Source organism: Ochotona princeps, chromosome 5 (genome assembly GCF_030435755.1).
Source record: "Ochotona princeps isolate mOchPri1 chromosome 5, mOchPri1.hap1, whole genome shotgun sequence".
NCBI lineage: Eukaryota > Metazoa > Chordata > Mammalia > Lagomorpha > Ochotonidae > Ochotona > Ochotona princeps.
In genome coordinates this window covers 64960471-64984714 of record NC_080836.1, presented here as the reverse complement: position 1 = coordinate 64984714, position 24244 = coordinate 64960471, and the positions used below count along the sequence as shown (strand labels likewise).

Here is a 24244-nt window from a genome sequence, read left to right as displayed (position 1 = left end):
TTCTAGGTCTACTCCACAATGTCTCTCTTGTCCTTAGACTATCTCAAGAAAAAATGTCACCCATATTCCACAATGAATGTTTGTCTTATGAAATGACACTTGCTCAAGCTGATTAATGGAAATAGAAAAAGCAGAAGTGCCTTCGAAAAGTAAGAAAGACTTAGGGCTAATCTTGTATGGGTAGAAAGTTCTGAAGCTCAAAAGATTTAGGCAGTTTTTTCCCAGCTTACAACATGAGAATCCATGTAACCTAATGCAATGAAACCTCCGTCCTTCCTGTCTCAGCTACCTTTCCCAGTCCCCATCTCTCTCACGTCTTCTCTTAGAAAGGTCTTCATCCTTTTTCACCACTGTCCTCCAGATTACATCCTCCACCCTTCATAAGGATTATTTTCTGTTATCTTCCAATCTGTGTGAATATTTTATTAATATTTTTATCTTGAATTACAATTTTGGTAGGAACTTAATCTAGCTCTCTTTATTAACAATAATTTTGCCTACATCTAATCAAGTGTTAGGTACTTATTAGTGGCCCAATAAACATATTCTGAGTGTGTAAATTTGTTAATATTTTGTAGTGTACAGAATGTGAGCCAGTAATTTGACTATAAATATGTCTTGGAAACTAGTCTTCAGTGCATTATGCAATCACTTCATTCAGTTTACATTACTATGAAGGCAAAGATCCACTGCAGATTCTCTTTAAAGAGCCTAGTGTTCTAGAAACGAAATACCAAGAAAAGGTTTATTTTTTTGTTAGATACTTAGATCACAGTGACATCTCCTTTATCGGTCCAGAGGGAAATCCTTACACGTTACTAAGGTTTTTCCCTGAATCAAAACAAATAAATTTTAAAAACCAACCCTGCTCAGAGGTGGGGGAGGGTGGCAGGGGTGGGGTGGTGTAGAGAAAAGTCTTGATGGTGTAAACACTTTCCCAGGGAGATCAAGGCTGTTATCCATCTTCTGGTAAACACAGTCAACCAAAGGCATTCACATGTAAAACATTCCTTTACAAAATGCTCTCCAGAACTGCTACAATCTTAGGAGAAAGAGAGGGAAGGAGGGAGAAGGGGAATGATTTCAGACCTCTAACCAAGCAGTTGTAAACACTAGGTGTTCTGAGTTGATTTACCAGCACTCCATTTAAAATGTGATTATTACTTTTTTTTAAGGGAAATGCAAATTCTAAACTAAAATGAATCATTGTTTTTAACTACTAACTGTAAAGAGTTGAAGGAAGGAAATAAATATGCTTTTAAAAACTGTATTTATAAATAGCACTTTTGTTTTTCCAAGTATTGCTGGCATATAATTTTATCTCACTTTTCTTCAGGTTGATAAAGTTACTTATTTTCTAAAATTGTGTTGGTGTCTTGTCTGAAAAGTGAGAATTTGCACACGAATAACAATAAAACCTAGAGCCATTCTGGCTTATCCCAAGAGCAAAAGCAAAATCAGCTGCAGAATGAAGTCTTATATTTATGCTTTTTAATTTGTACAGGATTAGAATTCCAGAATAGGGTTATACTGAAATCATTTATTTATTTCTTCAATAGGCATTTGGCTTTCTGTATCATCCTACATTTTATGAAATACAGAGTAATAACAATTTTACAAATATTAAATATCTTCAAGTTTTACTTCTAGATTTTCTATTACTCAATGTTATAAAGAAACTTCAAAATATATGTTCACACCTTTTTGAGTACTGGTTTACTCATTAATTGATATGGCTTTGAGAGGAGAAAGAGATTTATTTTTGCTAAAATTAAAAAATTAAAAAATAAGTCCCCTAAATACATTCGACAAAGAAAATAGCACTATGTTGTAAACTGTAATGTTTTGTTGCATGTACAATCTGAAGTAAATTAATAGAAAAAGATCGTTTTAAAATTTGACTTTCCAAATGTCATTTGTTTTCATTAATATGTGTCATAGACATAATGATAGTTTTACACTAAGAGCAATGGAATTAAAAAAGAGAGAAAGCGCATTAATTTTAATGAAATAACTTTATTTTACAAATTAAAAATCAAACAATGGGTGCTGCCAAAAGAAGAAAAATGATTTTGCTCCAACTATATTGAGCCTGCCTAGTAACAGAAACCAAGACAACACATGGAGGTGGGAATACTAGCCGGCCTTAATGTACCATGCAGGAGGAGCCTTTGAATTGCACCTGTTGTTGCCAGAACAGCCTCGATTCTGTCTCTGCAGTAATCCTCAGGTTTGGTTAAAATTAGAAACTAGGTTTAGATCCATTCAACTTAATGCTAGTTGAATTTTTAAATGCAATGTGTGACCTAAGTCTATGTTCTTTGCTAGAGAAAACTTTGTATATTTATATTTCAATGCAGGTCCATCTTCTTGCTAAAAATGAAAGGAGCTCACACGTTTCTTGGGACTGATAGAGTCTCTTGTAATTAGATTGTTAGTCAAGCATTATTACCATTTTTATACAAAATAGTTCGATTTTCCCTAAAATTGTGCTGTCTATGCATCTTAGTATTTTTCCATAAAATAGCTAATTTGTTTATTTAATGATGCTGATTCTATCACTCCTTCTCTAATAGAAAACAAATCAGAAAGACTGTTCTCTAGTTTTAATTTTCCTGGGTCATTCCTTTACATACGTGGGGTATGTGTCTTATATACAAACACTAAGAAATAATCACTGCAGAACGTGATTCAATCTTTTAAAAAATATTTAGTGGTCTTTTATTGTGAGTACTAACCATAGGTTTATAATCAATGATTAATTTGAAAGTCTATAGGTAAATATAAACAAAAAGGAAGTATGAGTAATGTTAATGAAATAAAGAAACAGGAAGGAAGGTGGGGAGAGTAAAAGTACATTTTAGTATCCGTTATTTCTTCCTCCTTTTGCTTTTTCTTGTTTCCGCCAACTAGTACAAACCATCTTCCCGAGGCATATACCTCTTAAAGGTTCCTTTCACTATGATGAAGATTTTTAGCAGAATACTTTTAGATTGCCATGTGAATTGAACACTCATTACATCTTCACCTGGTAAATCATTTACTTCTAATTTTTAACAGTGTATCTAAAAAAATACTTTTCATAAAATAACAATTAGCATGTATACAACATTACAGGAAAATGTTCTTTAACTTAAAAAAATTCTTTGAGATGACAGACTGCTGGTATTCAGACTCAATATATCAGCAACTGTTAGCTTTTTTTGTCGCTTATTTCTTTGAGGTTTTGTTTTATTTTGTGTTTTTGGCTGAGGATGATTGGTGGTGTGGTCTGGTGTCAAGTTCCTGAAGGAAGTGTTAAAGCCCAACAGCCTGAAAGCCCAAATAGACAACCATTTCATTTGTACACGCACACACACACACACACACACACACACACACACGCACATGTCTCTTTATACATAGACAGATAGGTATCTATACAGAAGGATGTTAGATAGTCTAGGTAGGAGTGTGTCCTTAAAATAGAATATCATCTTTTTATTATTTTCTTTTATAGTTTCACAAATCAGTTTGAGAGGCAGGGAGATGAAGAAAGCAGACAGGCAGGCAGCCCTCCCTTTTGCTGCTTCACTTGCCTGAAGACTCTGGGGTTGCACAAGACAGGAATCAAACCCGGGACTCTCATAGGAAAGACAGGGACCGAAATACTTAATAATTATCAGCTGCCTTACAGGGTGCACATGAACATGAAGCTGGAATCAGGAGTGGAGCGGGGATTCAAACCCAGGTACTCTGACACAGAGAACAGGCATGGAAGCTTGCATTTTAACTGTTGACTCAATGTCCATCCTAAAACAGATTTTCCTATGGCATGGGTTCTTGCATGAATAAGAACACAACCATCATTTCTCTAACCTACAAATCTTTTTCCGACATTTGCCTACTGCAGTTTATCTTCTTGTATGAATTCACTTCCTTAATAACTCCCTGCTATCTCTAAGTAATATATCTGATATCTTCCTCTTAAAAAATGTATGTTTTCTTCCTCTAAAGAATGTATTAAACAAAGGAAAGCCAAGTATTGATAAAGTAGGTGTAGAAATGTTAAAATTGTGTGGCAAAGCATGAAAGATTTCACCTTTTTTTAAAAAAAAATATTTATTTACTTTATTGGAAAGGTAGATTTACAGAGAGAAAGACAGAAAGATCTTCCATTCTCTGGTTAACTCCCCAAATGACTGCAATGCCCAGAACTGAGATGATGTGAAGCCAGGAGTCACGTCTGTCACCCATATGGAATCCTGCCACTTGCAGAAAGAGGATTTAGCCACTGAGTCATAATACCAGGCCCAAGGCTTCACCTTAATAATACTGTCCTCAAGCTAGTGGGAAAAGATTAAAGATACTTCATCACTGGGATTTAATAGATCTTCACATGTGTATGTTGCTAGGATCAACAGAACTAGGATCAGTAGTTACATCTGCAGGGCAAGGGTAAATTTTCTAAGAAGGCAAATGATTTTTGGATACAGTGTCCATCCTCATTTACTTGTGAATATGAAAATCCCAAGGACTTCAGTGTCCCAGTGTCCTCTTTTACAAAAAGCTGGAAATGTTGGCACTGTTAAATGGATTCATAGAGCGGTACTCAAAATTACAAATCCTCAAATAGGGCCCCACTAAAGCAAATCAAGTCATTGCCTTTTTGAGCAGCTATCCTTTGCTTCATACTGGAATGTGTGGCTCTATGAGTTACTAAATCTCCACCATGCAGATACAATGCATTTATTATCCCCATCAGAGAGCTACAGAGTCTGAGATGAAGGGTGCAGGTAAGATTACTGCTGACACTCCCCGTTCCAAATCACAAACCACCAAGCCTTGCAAAACTGATGCCCCCACCAGTTGACTTTCTATAGCTTTTTCCCAATACAACTCCCCTACTGTTATCTTTTAAATTGTTATCTTCTGCCAAAAGTAACTTGCTATTCGGATAGCCATTCTGACTCCTGGTGCAGAAGGCTCTTCTGTGAGCTTTCCTCCAAGCCTCCACCGAAGTAGCCATCAAACAGTGTTTACCTTACACTCACTTTCATGTTTTTTGTTTTAGAGATTGCCATTGTTTTTGCAACTCAAAAAACCTTTGGTCAGAAATATTTCACTGAGAACACAGAATCCATAGTACTATAAGTCAGATTGCATTTTGAGAAAAGCATTCTAGCACTGATAACAGATTCATTTTGAAATGAGCAAGACAGACTGTAGGATGTCACAGCTTTTTGCTTTGTCCACAGACACATAAAGATGTATTAGGGTCTAGGGAACAATTTTATGTAATTATGATTATTATAGGTTAAATTTTATACAAAAGTCTTTATCTATAGCCCTTTTTGCTAGAATAAATGCTCAGCTTTGTTCGGTAGATTTTTTTTTTCACTAGATGACTTGATTAATCAGGATAGTTTTTTGGGAAGGCATTGTTTCAATATCTTCAGGTTATTTTGCATTTTGCACTTCATTGAGGGAGGGGACAGTCAGATTAGCAAAATGTTTCTTGACAATATTAAAGCTTAGTAAACTCTGTCAACCGTGACAGGGCATTTTTTTTTCCTCTTTAACACATCCTGGTTCAGTTGAGACAGAAACTCAGAAAAAGTGCTTGGCACAACAATTTAGCAGGAAAGAAAGCTATTTTAAAAGTCTTTTGGGAACATGTTTGTGAAACAGGAAAAAACATACAATTGAGTTGATAATAGCACTCAGTAAAGGTTGGCCTTCTTGAAATGGGTCTGCCATCCTCTCTCACAGGGAACGTGTTGTTCTCCAGGGTCGGTTCTCACTTAAGCATTGCTTAATTCAGCAAGCAGCACCTTCCTGTGCGCCTGCTTTTAAACTGGAAAAATCTATTTTTAAATTACGACCCAGACTTAGTCACAGAAGTAAATCATTAAAAATAAGCTACTGTTGGTGTGTGTAGAACTACAGAAGTTCAGAGAGTGCATCATGGGACAATGTCATCTAACCAGGTTTTCGCTCATTAAGTTCCCCAGAGAAGCTCAAGTTCCTGCAGGCAATGGCTTTGTTTTACTCATACAGTTTTGCTCCTTTCTGTGCCCATGACTTCGACTTCTCATTCTTCATTCCTAGAAAGCTCTACCCTGTGTCTCCTGCCAATGCATAGATGCTTACCCTGAATTCCTTGAAGACCAGTGTTTTGAAATGTGCTCTAATTAAATGTACATATATATTTCTTAGACAACATGCTGTTTTCCTTTCCCAACGTACATTCTTTCTTGGTAAAATGATACCCTTTTAACCACTAGTCCATCATGACACAACTGAACTTTTTATCTCAACGCTCTCCTTTCTTGGATTGGGGAACTTTGTGGACAAACATTCCTGGGCATGTTTTTCTTCCAGATGTCTGAACTCCATTCAGACGTTTCCTCATTACCCCTCTGCTTATATTGTGTTCCTTATAGTAAAGATTCAAGCCTATCCAGACCTCACAATAAAATTTTGAAAATTTGGTCAAAGTTTCTTACATCCACTAAATTCTCAGATCCTTATGGAGGAGATTATTTTTATGTATCTGACTTTAAATATCTTCCTAGCTCATAGATCATCAAAAAACTGAATGAGCGACTTAGACAGCAAACACTGATTTCTCATGGTTTTGGAGTGTGACAAGCTGAAAGCAGGATGTCAGCATGGGTGGACCTGTCTTTGGTGGGAGGTGGGGACAGAGAAAAAGACCTCCTGTCTCTTTTGTTATAAGGTCATCAATCCCTCAATGGGGTTTCCACACTCTTCATGACTTCATTCAAGTTTAATTATGTTTAAAAGATCCCCAATTCTCAGTACCATGAATAGTGAGACACAGAGATTCAACATACAGAATTTAGGGAGACATAAACATTAACTATACAGTTCTCTCCACTACTATTTTTATGAGTTGCAGCCCTCAGCATCACGTGCTTTCCTTACTTGCTGTAAAGTCCCTGTACATGTCTAACTTGTATCTCTACAGTTCCCCCTCCTTCACCTTTGAATTAATCCTGCAACTTTGTTTTGTCATCCTGCTCTACTGCTTCACTGTTATTTTTTGGTAACAGATTGCAAACAAATGAAATACCTGTCATTCCTGTCTAGGCCAGTGCCTGCAGGAGACATCATAAAAGTAGCAGGGGATTCTTTCGGAGAGACTGAAGCTAAAACTTCTCAGGATAATGCTTCTGGTTGGTATTTCCAGTGATTCAGGGTGGGCAACAAAATGAAAATCTGTATTGTAGAGCATTATCTCAGAAGCTGTATCTCTCACATTCTTGGCATTTCTGAAGACCATAGTTCCAAACTAAGCCTAAACATCATGTTCTCTATGTAGGTCTCTCCCTCTCCCCCGACTCTCTCTGGCATTCTGTCTACACACACACTCACAATTCACTTTTCCTATGTAAAATGAATCATTTCATTTGGTCACATGGACACTAAGATTTATTGAAAATTGATTACCAACACTTCAGGAGTAGATGTGTTTCCTCCCCAACAAAAATTGATAGATGTCTGAGAGCATAAATTACAGCACTACTACTGAACCTAGCTTTTAGAATATATTAAATTTAAAATAAACATCTCTAAATGGATGAATACACACATGAATAAACATTAATAAGTGCTAAGATTGAATTTGATTACTGACTTTGAGAAGAACAAATTTCAGTGCCATCAACAATTTGTTTGCATCTTTATAAGAATGGATGAGCTAATCTTAAGTAGCTATGCATCTACCTGAGGCGCACTTTTTTATATTTCCCTGTTTTCTTCTTTTCCTTCTCCCTCTCTGCCTCTGTCCTTTCTTCCCTCATTCCTTCCTTCCTTTCTTGTTTTCCTTTCATGATTTTTTCTTTCTATTTTTCACTTTTCTTTCAATGAAGCAGGGTTAATTCTTAAGTGTAAAAGCAAAAGCTCAATCTTTCTATTTTCTTTCTTGCTGATATTTCTTTGACATTTAGATATTGTTGTTCATAATAATTAAAATGCATCATACATAAATATTTTTAATACAAATTGCTAATTTCTATTGTTAAAAAATGAAAATTAAAACTGCAAATTATGAAAGATAAAATGATAATTATTGCTCTTACTTAAGACTAAGAAATTTTCTATTTAACTAAACTGTTAAAACTATTTGTGGTTGTTATTTTAATATATAGTTATAAAATATATTTTTAGTGTATGAATTAAAAATGATTCTGTACTAAGTAAGGTGTGCTATTATTTTCAAGCTTAACCATTTCTATACATGTGAAACAGTGCATTTTTATTGCTGTTGAACATAGAAATAATACAGAATTTACACCTACACTTTGTTATGTAAGCTAGAGGGATATTTTGGTCAATGCTTTTCATATTACATTGTGAATATTATCACTCAAAAGAGAAAGGAGAGAGAGCAAGGAAGTGAGAAAGATTCAATATTCTATTCAGTTTAAGTCTTCATTTGGAAATGCATGATTTGAATATTCATTTTGTTTGTTTTTAGTCAGGTTTATTAAGATATAAATCACATAACATATAGGTTGCTCATCTAAGGTGTACAATGAAATGGTTTTAATATAAATTTTCACAGCATTGTGCAACTGTCACCACATTTTATTTAGTACGTTTCTATAAACCTAAAAAAACAAATATGCTCTTGTTAGCGATCACATCCCATTACATATCTTTCTGCAGTCCTACGCAATCTGTGATATATTTTCCATTTAGAAGGATTTGTCTACTCTCAGCATTTCATATCAGCGAATCATATAACATGTGTCTGTATTGAAAGGCAGATTTCATAGAATTAGAAGGAGAGCTAGAGAGAGAGGTCTTCCACCTGCTGTTTCATTCCCCAAATGGCCATAATGGCTGAAGCTGAGCTGATGTGAAGCCAGGAGTCAAGAGCTTATTCCAGGTCTCTCACACGAGCCATCCTGTGCTGCTTTAGCAGGCCACAAGCAGGGAACTGGCTGGGAAGTGGAGCAGCCAGGACAGTACTGGCATCTATATGGGATCTTGGCACTGCAGGCACTGCAGGCCTGCTATAACAATGATGCACCAGCCCCAACAAGTGTCTGTTTTAACCTGTTTCTTACCACAAAATTTACAAAATTCATCCACATGATAGCCCATATTTGTGTGACTTTCTTTTGGCTGCCCAATAATCTTCCTGTGGATTTTTTTAATCCATTCATTGACTGCTGGATATTTGGGTTATTTCTACTTTCAATTATGAAAAATGATGATGCTATTTGCATGCATGTATACATGCCTGGGCATACAGATGCTTGATTTCTCTTGAATTGCTGTAACATATGATAACTTTCTCAATAACATACAGAATTGCTAAAATATTTTCCAAAGCTCTTTTATCTTTAGCATTTCCTTCAGCAAAGTATGAGGTTATAATTGTCCACCTTATTTCTTATACTAATTACTGTCTGTTCTCTTTTATTAGCATAGCTATCTCAGTGAATATGAAGTGGTTTTTTTGAGTATCTTTTTTCCTAACAACTTCTAATTCACAACTTAATGGCAAATAATATCCCACATTTTTCCATGCACTTATTGGTTATTTGTAATGTCCCTTGGCTCTTTTATCGTTGAATTGTCTTTATTTTTAGGTAGTAAGGATTTATTGTATTTAAGTCCCTTACCTGCTGATTCGCAAATACTTTCTTCCTATCAATGAATTGTGTTCACATTTTCTTAATGGTATTTTTCAAGTCTCTTTCCTTTCAATGTAGTTTAGTTTATCTACTTTTTGTCACTGTGCTTTTGATAGCCAATATAAAAAAATACTTACCTAGGTGACAAAAATGTACGCATATGTTTTTGTTTAAGAGCTGTATTTGCTCTATGAATTAGGTATAAACACCTTGCCACAGGTATACGTTAATTGTGGATTACTTGAAAGTGCTAGATTTGCTAAGTCTATTTCAGATTTGGAAGAGAAAATCACTTTAAAAAGTATTTGGATAAATAAAGACAGTTATGAACTCCTATTGGCTGAATTTGGAAAATGTTATAGCTATGAGTAATGATGTCCTGATTTAGTGAAGAAAAAGAATAGTCTGTATCTAGTTTAATTACGGACAGAATTTTGAAGTTATCTTATTTTACGTGTCAAGAAGTTGGCCTAGCACAACCCATTTAATCACAGTTACAATGCAACGTGAAACTTTTTTATTCCATAATTAGTGATCTTTCTACTACAACAATTTTCAAAATGCTACTGAAAAGTATTTTGGTTGCAAAATATATCTCCAAATCCAACAATTTTAGTACAAAAGTACAATTGAATGGTTTCATTGATGAGGAATTACAGAGTTGACGCTGACTTTAAATATGATTTGATGCAGGATTTTTAAAACATGTCTCTAGCTTTTCTACCATCTGCATGCCTCCATCAGAGGATTGTACTAGCTTGACTGTATTTCAGTCAATTCCCACCTCAGTTAGCAAGAGTTACATTTCAGTTGTGCCAGAAGGGACTTCGTTGGAAAAAAGCTTAATCTTGCCAGAAAACAAGATGTGTTCCTACATGGTAAGATGTGCTATTCAGTGCTGAATGAATTTTATTTTGGAAAGGCTGGAAAGTTCCATGAAACAAGAATACAAGATTTTTTTATATTATTGCTGATTTTACTGTTGGTAGAAGAAAACATGTTTTCACATGGAGTTTGACTTCTACTTTCATAAAAAGGAAATAGGTATAAAGCTTTTAATCCAAAGAGCTGGAGAGGTGTGCTTTGTTTCTGTGCTATTTAAGCAATTAATTCTTTCCATATTGATTCTCCCAGAGGGAGAGTGTTCCATCAAGTAAAAAGCATTTTTTTTAGGTTCCTCCCACCTTTTATTAATTTGACGGAGATTTGGCCACTTGCCTCTTTCAGATAAAAAGAGAGTGACCCAAATCACCGGAAAATAGCTAATTGTGCCCACAATGGGAAAATTACTCCCAGGAGTAAGTACTTTAGAGTGTAAAATGAAATCTCAAACTTAATCAAAAAATTATCTCTCTTTAATAGTTACTTCACTATTCAGCCTGGAATGTTCATTAGATAACCAAATAAATAAACATAAAGGCAACTTTCTTTTTCCTATAGAAGGTAATAAAGGTTATTGGAATCAATTTGATATTGAAGTCAGATCTCAGATTATATATATGGTGCTTAAAGGATTAGTGTATTATATCTTTGCAATAATTACTTTCTATTTCATTACAATCTTTACATTTTGCTAGAGTTTCAGTGTATGTAGACTCAATAGTTCAAAATGTTCAGTTATATTATCAAATACCTGAAAATGTTATTGATTTGCTTTACCTTATATTTCCATAACTACATAAATGATGACATAAATGATGAAATAAAAATCATCATATTGTTTCTGCAGAAAATCTCTTTAAAATCTCAATCTATATGCCTACCACTTTGAACGGTGCTTAAATTTTCTACTTATTTTACTTTTATGCATTTATCAGTGGACGAGCATTTAGTTTGTTCAAATTATCAGCTGTTGTGAATAGTGCTGTAACAGACATGGGGATGAGAATGTCGTTTTGAAAGACCAATTTCATTTCCATGCATATATGCCTAGCAGTGGGACTGCTAGATTATACAGTAGGTTTGTGTAGTTTTTGGAGGAAACTTCATGTTGACTTCCACAATGGCAGGACTCAAATTCCAACCAACAACGTGCAGTGATTTCCCTTTTCCCACATCCTTGCCAGCACTTGTTACTACATGACAGAATCTGAGACATTTTCTTTGCAAAGAAATAGTAAATGCTTGAGGAACCATATATATTTATACTGATTGTATAAAAGTATACAATTTATATTTGTTTCGCAACATCATTTAGCATCCTAAATACATACTAGTTCTCATGGTTATTAAAAATTTTAACTTTTCTCAATTTATAATGCTATTGAGACTCAGGTAAATAAGTCAAAATATGTATAAGCTTACTTATATATCTAAATATTTTTAACAAAATATGGAAATAATAATGATTAATATATTATATACCAAGTTTATTTATATTACTTTATTTTCATTTTCTGGTTTAAGAACGATTTTTATATAAGAAAGCAATACTCACAGAACTTGTTTAAGTAGCTAGTTTGTATATAAACTGGATTATAGAATCAGGAAGTTTAACTCATGTTTGCAATCAGTACAACTACTGCCTTTACTTATAAATGATATCACATATTATTTGTCCACTATAATAATTATTAAAATTCTTTGAATGACACTTTATTTGAGTACCTATCTAGAAAAAGAAAACTGTGTTATTAAGCAATGGTACAAATATAACAGTACATGTTTCTTAGAGAGTGGAATAGACCATAAGTGACTGTAATTAAACTTCTATGTCTCTTCTGGGTTTGTTTGTGAGAGTTTTCATTGAATTTTTTAAATGGGCAGTTAGATTTTCTTTTATATGCTGAGTTACCCATAGAATTTTGACAAATTAACTGTAACATTTCAGTGAGTGTGATTTTTAGTTAAAAGAAGATGTATTTACTTATTTGAAAGCCAGAGTTAAGAGAGACTAACAGAGATAGAGAAATCTTTCAGCCTCTGGTTTGTTTCCCACGAAGCTGGGGCTAGGCCCAGCCTAAGCTAGGACCTGAGAGCTTCATCTGCATCTTCAGCTTGGGTTGCAGGTGCCCAGCCACTTGGGCCTTCTTCCTCGGCTTCTCCTAGACTATTAGAAGGAAACTGGTTTGTAGTGTTGCAGGCAGCTGGTTTACCCACTATGCCAAAATGTGAGCCCTGACTGTGTTGTTGAGTTTGCGTGCAGTTCAATAATTTCTTAACATGTTCTTTTTCATGACCCTGTAATCTTTATTACCTTTTCTATTAAACAAATTTAGCTAAGTAATTACCTCTTAAATGAAAAAAGACAAAAATGCAATGCAGCCAAAACTCAGGAGTTGTTAATTCCTACTTCCAGTAATATCAGAGCTATTCCAATTTTTATGGTATTCAGTTTATCTCAAAGTGATGAACTGATCAGATTCCTATTCTGAGACTTGTAACAAGAACTATGTTTGCTTATCTAATCTGAGCTTTCTGCAAAGAAGACAGCAGTAGATTTTGCCTGACTAGACGCTTTCAAGTAGAATAGAGCCCAATATAGAGGCAGAATATGAAGATGCATAAACAAGATAAATGGTTTTATTTTTATCCTAGATATTTTCTCTCTGATTTTCTATTTAGTAAAAGAATAATTATCTTGACAAATGGCCTTCTTTCTACTGTCTTAAATTTAAATTCAAACTCCTATAGTCAATTAGAGACTGAGACAATGTATTCTTGAGCCATAAAATATTAGTGTCAGGTGGAAAAGGCTAACAAAACACTTTGCATTCAAGTTAGTTTAAACAATAGCTGTTCCTCCTTTTGCAGTTTGTAAGTTTTGAAATCTTAACAAAGGCTTGAATTCTTTTTATCCTACTTTCTCATTTTAAAAATGAGACACCTGGAGAGGTACATTACCTGCCCAGGGTCAGGAGTGACTGAGGCATGGCTAAGACTCATGACTGCTAACTTGCTGCTGAAAACGTTGAGAAAATCATTTCATTTTTTTCTTAGTGTTTTAAAATTTTTTATTTGAAAGATGCAGTTGCAGGAAAGAAAGAGAGAGAGAGAGAGGTTTCTGTCCGTTGGTTTACTCCCAAATGGCTGCAGTGGTGAAGCTGAGTTGACAGGAGCTTCATCTGGGTCTTCCATATGGGCCCAGGGACCCAAGCACTTGAGCCATCCTCCACTGCTTTCCCAGGCCGCAGGAGGGAGTTGGATGGGAAGTGGGGCAGCTGGGATTAGAACCGGCACCCATACGAGATCCTGGCGTGTGCAACGAGAGGACAGAAGCCACTGTGCTTCTGCACCAGGCCTTTGGAGCCTTTGGAACCAAAATTATGATGTAGCAGCTAAAGCCAATGCTGTGACACTGATACTTGCATCCTAACCTAGTTTATTATGAAAGATCTGGAAATAGTGGAAAATGACCAGAATACTTGGCTATGCCACTCATGAGGAAAACTTAAACGAAGCCCTGGTTCCTTGCTTCAGTGTGGCATATAGGGGCAGTGAACCAGCAGACAGATCTCTGTTTCTCCTCTCTTACTTTAAATTACCTTCTAATAAACAAATAAACATATATATGTGTATATACATATATGTGTGTATATATATATATATATATATACATATATATGCGATGTACTAACCTTTAAAATCAGCAGGTAGCTACTGTCCCTATTTTTTATTGAGGGAAACAACTTTAACATTAAACTTCTATCTCCTTGCAATACAAGGTCAATGAGGATACTCCTTGAGTAGGGTAGAATGAGCAACAGAATTTCTGGAAGTATTTTGTCATTTAAAATGTACTTTTAAGTGCTCAAAAGCAAGCCAGGACATGTGGTGTTACTTTGTCATCGCGCCTAAATGTCCAATGCATGCTTTCAAGCTCCTTACCAAAGTAAAAGAAAATATTTATTATGACAACATTACTAAAAGAACTTGAGGAAGAAACTTTGCTCAAAAAAGTATAAATGAATTTGATGAACTGAAATGAAAGGAAATTAGGTAATAACTCAATAAACAAAAACAGATTCCGTACTTTTACAAATCTTAATTAGCTGAGGAAGTGACTGCATTCTCTGAGTCAGTGTAATATAGGGTAAAGGGCTCTGGATAAAATATGAAAGAATCTGAGCTCTGAGCTTGGAGTCAGTCCTAATCATCTTAATGTCCTTGGGCAAGTGACTTAAATTTGTGTATTGGTCTTGCCTGGTTCGTTTCATTGACACACCATTGCTATGACTAAGAGCAATACAGATAAAACAGATGATAAAATAGTGGATTTACTACGAGATAAGGATTTTTGTTTGTTCTGAGAGACAAGAGACTGGCAGAGAAACACACTCACATAAAAGTGACAGGAATCCAATTACCTGAGTCATTTCCTCCTGCCTCCCCAGATCTGCATTACCAGGAGTCTGGAAACAGAAGCAGAGCCAGGACTCAAACCCTTGTCCTTTGACAGTGTTCAGGAATCTTAACTACTAAACCAAAATACCCATTACAAGGTTTTTTTTTTTATATCTGTTCTATAATGTATTAATTTAACAAAATGAGTTGTAACAAAAATTAAAAACATTATTAAACCAGGCATTAATAGCATTTTTTTTCTTGGTAAGTTATATCGTATCAACCTCCTGAAACAGCTGCTACTTGTGCACCTACTTCCAAGTCAGTGTATCTACTTCAAAATTAACTTAGAGATACCAAGTATTATAAGATCAGGAGTTTTAAGCTGTTTCTTTGACTTTAGTGTACATCTTCTAACAAGCATGCAACAAAAAACAAGACTAAGCTCCAATGTAATATTTGCTTTCCAGTAGAGGAATCCAAGTGGAATAGTTGAGCTATTTAAAGAAAACTTTTTCATTACGTAAGGATTTTTATTATTATTACTTTCTAATCTCATATGATCACAAAGATAAAAAAGTAATTTAAAATATGCATTTGTTAGCTCACAACTGCAAATTGTTTCAAGGGTGACAGGCCCAATATACTGGGCCCTGGGATACAAGAATGAACTCACAACGAAATGATTGACAGTCTCCTACATTGTTGGGAGACACTCCAGTGGCAGCATAACGGACTTGGGAAAATTCACCAAAGACACCCGTTGTTAGACTGGAGGGGATACAAAGGGGAGGGGAGGGAGTTGAGGAGAAGCAGAAAGGAGACCTCAACACCAACTAAACTGTATTAAAAAAAATAATAATAAAACAAAAATAAGAATTGGTAGTGCTGCATTCTCGCTGGGAGTTTCTGGGGGAGAGTATGTCTGCAGATGTGTTCAGATTGTAAGACACCAGTTTCCTTTTCCTTAGTGGATATCCAGTTGGTGTTTGCCTGAACTATTTCCCTTCATTGCATGTTTGCTCCTAAGAGCAACAATGGATCAATGTCTTTGTATGTTTTTTTGTTAAAGATTTATTTTATTACAAAGTCAGATATACAGAGAGGAGGAGAGACAGAGAGGAAGGTCTTCCGTCCGATGATTCACTCCCCAAGTGAGCCGCAACGGCCGGTGCTGCGCCAATCCGAAGCCAGGAACCGGGAAGCTCTTCCAGGTCTCCCACACGGGTGCAGGGTCCCAATGCATTGGGCCGTCCTCTCCTGCTTTCCCAGGCCACAAGCAGGGAGCTGGATAGGAAGTGGAGCTGCCAGGATTAGAACCGGCGCCCATATGGGATCCCGGGGCTTTCAAGGCGAGGACTTTAGCCACTAGGCCACGCCGCCAGGCCCTTTCCATATCTTTTGAAGTCAACTCCCTCTTACTCTGCCACATCTCTAACTCGCTCATGTAATTAATACAGATTTTTCTAGATATTCTAGCGTAATCTTCCTAGTTTAAGATCTATAATCTCACCTGTCATTATAGATTCTGGGCAATACAACTCAGAAATATTTGTGTGGTCATTATCCTGCCTACAACAGGATTATCTTAAAATAAATGTTTTATTTCAGAGTAGTTTTTGAACTAATGAAACAAAAATTGTGAAGTGGTACTGAGAGTTCTCACCCTACAATTATCTTCCATAATGTTAACGTGTTCTGTCAGTATGGTACATATGTTATAATTAATAAACCATACTCAGCTTCCTCTATTATTAATTATCTCATATTAGTAAGAGGAATATTCTGTCTTTAATATTGGCTTTCAATGCTAGCAGTATATTTGATTCATCCGGGAAACCTAAAACAAAACAACAACAACAAAAAACTTGTCTCTAAGTTTCTATCAAGAATTAAATTAGAATTTTGTAGAATGGAATCAAGGCAATGTTCTCTTTCTTTTCTGTTTCTTCAATGATTTAGAAAACTAAGCTGGATGACTTACTCTTGGAAGAGTAAAGAATATGCAAGCTTCTTCAAGTAGATTAAATTTATTCATCTACATAAAAATGGTCACTGAATTCCCACATGCTATGTTTTAAAATAGATGTTTCCATAATTTGTTGTGGGAGTTCTGAGACATTAATTTTTCCTGGAAACATTGCTGAATGTTTTTCTTGACTTATACTTCTTTTAAAAGTTGGTCTGATCTGTATCTAGACATAGAAATTTAAGTTCTAGCATGCTCTGGGGAGTATGCTAAATTCGTATTGTGCGTGTTCAAATTTAGCAAGCCCTCAATTTCCTTGGTGGTTATTAAAAATTAAGATTCTGAAGTTTTTCTCGCAAATATTCTGATTCAGAGGTCCTTTGGTAGAACCTGTCCATTCTGACATTTTGAGCAGTTTCTAATGGCTCTTCTAATGCAAATGACCCACAGAGTCACTCTAGGAGTTTGGACTTTTGTACATCAGTTTTGATACCAATTCACTCAATAGCCTATGAAATAATAAAAGCCTCAAGTAACATCACAATAAGGACATATAATTTTAGTTTCTCAGTGACAGATCATTATGAAAGACAGATCTCTATATTTTCAAATTTCTTAATATTGCTTCATGTACCAAAACTGGGAAGAACATTTCAGCCTCGGTTGGAGTGAGGCATTCAAACTTTATACGAGGGCTTGGTCAAGAGGTTAAGAGAATCGCACCCCACAGAGAGCTCGTGTGTTCATTTCCTGGCTCTATACCCAGTTTGAGCGTGTGAGAGTTCAAGCAGCTGAGTCCCTGCAAACTGCATAGAGGACCTCGATTGAGCTGCAGGTGTCCGGCACCGGTCTGAATCATCTTGTGCTGTTGCAAGTATTTGGGGATGATACCAATTGATGACGAGTCTCTCTACATCCCCCCCTTCTGAAACTCTATTCAAACATTAAAATCTTACTCTCCACACACATTTGTTTTCTCTCATTTTATAATTGTTATATTTAATTAAGGTTAAATTTTTAATTGGGTTATATTTGAAACTTAACTGACAATGAAAACTGTCAGAATTGAGGGAAAATGTTTTTATATCAGCATTTCCACTTTCCTAAAGATAAAATTCTGAAAACATTAGTTTTGAAGTCTGTGCTTGTTTGAATGTCAAATAATCAGTTTTATGTGCTGGATTTGCAGGCATAAATTTAAAACATGCGCAGTTGATTTTTAAAATATCGCTAATTCATATTGTTCTGCATGAAATATATATATATGTACTTAAAGGAGCACATAAATATTATTCTATTTGGAAATCAGATAAGCTTGGCAAAACAGTGTTTTCATGCTTCACATATGATTTAGGATTAAATTACCTTTAATTATACATATAGGCTCAAAAACTTGAAGCAGAGTGTTTCAAAAAGTAAGTTGGACATTTTCCCAACATATTTGAAAAATATTTCACCAAACACTAATATTGCTTTTACGACTTATCTAATAGACTTCAAGAGCAGTGTTAAAAATATTTATTAGTGGTCACTAAATGATCCACGGAGAAGCAGATACAGGCACCTTTATTCAACTCACAGGATATTTATCAATGCAAATAGGAGCACCTTTTTAGTTTAACTGCATATTAATTATGTAAGTTTTCACCTAATTTGTCAGACAGATCAAGTAAATAAAAAAAGCCAAACTAAATAAATCTGCAAGTGGACTAGATTACTACAGATTTGGGAAATCTAGAGCCTTAGTAATGTGTCATCAGAGTGGAGCTAATAGTAATTGTCTACATTTTGTCCATAAAGCTGCTAATGTTGTGGATGCTACACGTATTATTCTAAGTTAAACAAAGTGGAAGATCTGCTTCTATTGCTAATAATGAGATAATTTTCTTTTTTTCAAATAACATATGTGCTTATTTCCAGATATTCTTTATGCTTCTTGACCAAAATGTCTTTACATTTAAAAAAAAACTTATTTAAAATGACAAAATTTTTATGATACCATAGCAGAACTTTTGGAAATAAGTTCATACAATCTGAAAGAACTTTTGAAATACTTTTTGACTATTTTCTCAGGGCTTTAGGAAATGTATCCTTCTAGCTTTATTTCTTAAAAGTATCACAAGTGCTCTCTATGTCAATTTTTCATCACTGTACATTTTGAAGTTCATAAATTTTGAGACAACAACCTTCTTGGCTTACTGTGGTATAAAAGGATATTTTATTTTACATAAAAAGTCTAAACCAGTGTGATTAAATCAGTACTAACCTAACAAAACACAAAAACATACATGCCAATGCCTTGAAAACCTGCTTCTAGTTTTCTCAAATGTTTATTATTGATTTTTATATTTTCATGAATTTACTTTTCTTTATAGTATTTCTTATAGCAATTCATATAAAATTTTATTTTACAGTAATTCTTATCTTTATAGTAATCAGTTGAACCACCTGACTCTAATATTAAAAGTGTATGCTAACTGTAAGATTAAGGAAGAAAATCAACTTCTATTCTACTTCCAAAATATCTTGAATTTTGCAGGCCATACACTGTATTCTCTTTTTCCATGTTATTTACTTTGTGACTGTAACTTTGCAGAACAGAAATATTTCACACACATATCAATGTTCCCTGAGTATCATAACCTTTAAGCAAAACTGAACCACTTATGGCATGTTGCACTATATTTCTCCCAAATCAAAACAATAAGGGGCTGAGATCGTGGAAAGGTGAGGTGTTCCACTGCCTGCAAATGCCAGCTGCTTTACTTCTGATCCCTGGTAATGTGCCTGGAAAGGCAGTAAAGAATGGCTCAAGTGTTCGGGTCCCTGCACCCACGCTGGGGACCTGGATCAGGCTTATGACTCCTGGTTTGGGTCTGGCCTAGTGTGGCCCTTACAGACATTTGAAGAATGATTAGCAGACGTATATATGTTGCCTCAATTATGACAACTTTCATTGTCAGTTAAGTTTCAAATATAACCTAATTAAAAAAATTAACCTTAATTAAATATAACCTTAATTTTAAAATGACAGCTGTCTGTCTCTCCTTCTCTCTTAAAAATCTGTCCTTCAAATAAAAACAAACCTTTAAAAGTGACAACTAATAATCATGATAGGACCTGGTATGATGAGTTAGTGGCTGAAGTCCTAGCCTCATATGCACCGGAATGTGATACATGTGCTGGTGTGTGTCCCAGCCTCTCTGCTTCCCATCCAGCTCCCTGCCTGTGTACTGGAAAGGCGGCAGAGGACAGCCCAAAGCCTTGGAACCCTGCACTCATGTGGGAGACCCGAAGGAAAATCCTTGCTTCTGGCTTTGAATTGGCTCAGCTCCGGCTGCCTCGTTCACTTGGGGAGTGAACCAGTGGACAGATCTTTCTTTATGTATTTCCCTCTCTTTTAAAATCTGTCTTTCCAATAAAAACAAATAAGTCTTCCAAAATAATCGCAATAATTGTTCTTGTTTGTGACTTTAGGATTTTGAAGTACTTCATTAACCTGTTTTATCCTTGTTCATTTATTGATTTCATTCATGTATATAGGAAGCAAGTTTTATTAACTACCAACACAAATGTGAAGATAAATAGACAAGATTTCTGACTTTCACAAACTATAACAGCAAGAAAGATAGATACATAACTGATAATAATGCAATATATTTAAATAAATAATGAATGAAAAATAGAGAAAATTAAACTTTAGTTTTAATCCAAAGAAACCGTTTTCTCCTTTGCTGTTCTTTGAAATTTACTTAGTAAAATATTCCATTAGATTAGTGAAAGTCGATGAATGTTTTTTCCATATACATAACTTTACAAAATGAATCAAGAACATAATATTCTTTAAAATGATCAGTTTGAAAGGAAAATACTAAATAGAGAAGTTTAAGTAATTTGTATTCAGAATGTGTCATTTAAAAAAGAAAGTTTGCTAACAGAACAAGTAAGGATAAATATATCAGGATTTCTTATGTTTACATTGCGTGAAAAGTAAGCCCTGGCTGTGAGGGGCCACAGGTTAGTAGCTTCCAGTGTTCTGAGACACTGCACAGACCCCTGAACAACCACAGCACATCTGGAAGCACCCAGTGTCTTTCCCTAGTTCCAGCTGAAACATCTTCAGTTGCTACGGATGATTTCAAATCGCTTCAGGTTTTTGTTTTTTAACAACAATTTTAATGTTATCATTAATATCACAAAAATTAAGAAATTTTATTGTGAATGTAACAATTTGCCACTTTAGAAAGCACAAAAAGCACAGAAAGACCCCCTTTCTTTTGCCTTTCTTTGAAAACTGAATGATGATTAAAGCCCGAGATGGAAAAACAAAATTTAATTTTTAAAGGTAGTTTAATCTAGAATCACTTTATGGTTAGGTATTATAAATAGAATGACTGTATAGTTATATTCATACAGATTTAATAATGATAGCAGATTTACATAGGAACAATTTTAGCAACTTTGTGAGACGCAAATGCAAATGTAAAAATCAGGGTAATTTAATGTAAAGTTAAACATAAATGTAAAATTCAACAATTTTAACATGAAAAAACATACATCATTCTTTTAAAATAACTAACACAAAATATTTATATTTGTAGTCTGTTCTTCAAATATGTGTAACATTCATATTGAAACATGTGATTAATATGCTGATAATTCAAAATATTAAAAGAGATAATTTTTAAAAATTGAAGTAGCTTAATAAAAGTATGATTTGAACTATGGTTTACTTTGAATGTTCAATTTATCATGGAAATAATTTTAGCTCATTCACATAATCCTTAATGATTACATCGGTCAATATTTCAGGTCATGACCCTTGCATTTAGAAACCCTTCACGACTACCCTGAATATGATCCAAGAAAATGTGATTTGAGTCTGGAGACAACTGCATATGTAAGTGTTTGGAAATCAGATTTTCTCACAGTAAAATGTAATAAAAACTAAAAAATCAACAGATTAATTCTTGAATTGCAAAAATTCATTATTGTTTCTTGTTTATTACAATATTATTTTTCATATTTAAAAATAATACAGTATTTTCTGATTTTTTGTTTACATCTTTTTTGGGGGGTTATATTTCTTTTAAGATCATCTAATAATAAAAGCTCAGGAGAGTGGATAGAAGAAAATACAATATTAGAAACACTGCTGCAATTAAACAGAAGTGTTACTTCGAGGTGAGTCATTAAAGAAAGTGACTAATATAATCGATTTTATGTGTTATTTAAGTGATAGTAATGCATGCATCATGGAAATAGTAAAACATGTGATCATATGGAACAGACCTGAACATTCTTATACTCACATTAGCCACATAATGAAATCATAGCTGTTCTCTAGCAGAGTTAAATCTATATTAATAGCTACATGGCAAATAGGTAAGCTTGCAATTTTCTTGCCTCTTTTGATTTTTTTAAAATTACATATTTAGTTAAATCAATGTATACCTATGGCTACACCATGTCAATTCATATGTAATTAAAAATACTATATAGTAAAAATTAACTAAGAAAATTTAAAAATGGCATGCAAGAGTGGCTTATTCTTGGTCTATGTAGGTAGTAAATCCAGCAACGTTTGTCTCTGAGAGTTAAGAAAACAGTGGGTAGCAATTAGGTTTTATTGTCGCTAACTCAAGATTCTATCTACTGTTGGAATACTTCAATGGAAATATTTTATTGGATAATGTTGATCTCCTGTAATCTCATTTCAATATTGCACATGACTTGGCAAATTTATATATACATTTTAAAGATTTATTTAATTTTTATTACAAAGTCAGATATACAGAGAGGAGAAGAGATAGAAAGATCAAAATTTATATTTTCTAAGTTAGAAAAATCAAATATCTCTAGTGCTGAATAGCTGCATTGATAATGAGAATATTCTTATGATATGCAGATAAATCTTATGAAATTTTCCAGTATAGTTTTCCTGCTTAAATTACTGAAATGTTTGCACATAAAGATATGATAATACTTAGATAAAAGCCTTTAAAAACTCATTTTATCTTAATTTTGGGAAAGACAAGGAAAATGCTTTTTACCTAATTACTTAAAATTTGTATATAAGAGGCTTTCTTGCTTTTACATGAACTATATTAAATGTAAGAATTTAATAAACTGTTAATACTTTAAATCATGATCTTCATAAATATTAGTAACATATACTTCTCTTAATTAAATCCTTAGAGTAAAATATTGCAAAGTTTGAAAGAAGTTTTCTGTTGAGACTCATTTAAATTTATTACAGAAATATTAATGAATTTTATTTCCTTCATTTCCTATTGCAGATTGATTTATACCAGAAAACATACTTCTTTTTGGCTTTAATAATGGACAAAAAGTGCATTCTGTATTTTCTAATTTTCTTGTCATTTTTAATGGTAAGCATAATTCATTCTTTTTTTTTAAGATTTATTTTTTTTTTATTGGAAAGTCAGATATACAGAGAGGAGGAGAGACAGAGATGAAGATCTTCCGTCGCTGCCGGGATTAGAACCAGCGCCCATATGGGATCCCGGTGCATTCAAGGAGAGGACTTTAGCTGCTAGGCCACACTGCCGGGCCCATCATAATTCATTCTTACTGTTTTCTTACATATGATTATTTCTGTTTTCAATTCTAACATATTTATAATTAATAATTTTAACAATGACACAGTTAAAACTTTATGTATGTAAATTAATCACATTTTCTATCAAATCAATACAATAATAATTTCTTTCAGTGCATGCTTTTAATTCAGGCATAGAATGATGAAGCAGGGTGGGAACTGCGGTAAGGAAGATCAGTACAGACACATATGTAAGACACTGTAGGAAATAAGTAGCAAAGTTTGAAAAATAACAGTATGGCTCTACGGTATACCCATATGTAGCAGTTGAGTATTTTCAGCCTGACCTATTGATTCTGTTTGAGTCTCCCATTTTGCCAACTGATTGACATAAATTGTTTCAAAGACAACTCATAGCCATTCTTTGTGCTTTAAATCAGCTGTCTCAACTATGCATTCAATGAAGTAGGCACCCATGATCAGTTTGAAGGCTTTGTGTGTGTCTGTAATGGAGATCTAGGGCTGGAGGTTGAAGGCAGACAAAACATGACTAAAAATCAACTGATCTGCTGGAAGAGTAATATGTCACTTACATTTAATTTTATTTTCATTTATGAATTGTTTTATTCACATATCTCCTGCCTCAAATTGAAACAGTAACTATGCTTTTATCTCATTATATGTATGAGACACTAAGAGGCAGACTCTCATCCCCTCTTCACTGACAAATAATACTGTGGTGTTGGTGAGCAAACCTCATAAAGATTCAAACAAATG

At 34.3% G+C, this 24244-nt stretch overlaps 1 protein-coding gene across 4 annotated transcripts in view; it reads left to right on the top strand.

The window, feature by feature from the left end:
- Positions 1-24244, top strand: part of CALCRL (calcitonin receptor like receptor) — an 88826-nt gene that overhangs the window by 28188 nt on the left and 36394 nt on the right. For 2 of the 4 annotated variants that reach the window (XM_058664705.1, XM_058664704.1), the window contains 3 exons: positions 21718-21805; positions 22000-22089; positions 23205-23297. In XM_058664705.1, the coding sequence (XP_058520688.1) occupies positions 23247-23297 (51 nt within the window). In that variant the 5' untranslated portion in view covers positions 21718-21805; positions 22000-22089; positions 23205-23246. The remainder of the gene's footprint in view (positions 1-21717; positions 21806-21999; positions 22090-23204; positions 23298-24244) is intronic. The other 2 variants (XM_058664706.1, XM_004576988.4) reach the window with 1 other exon arrangement.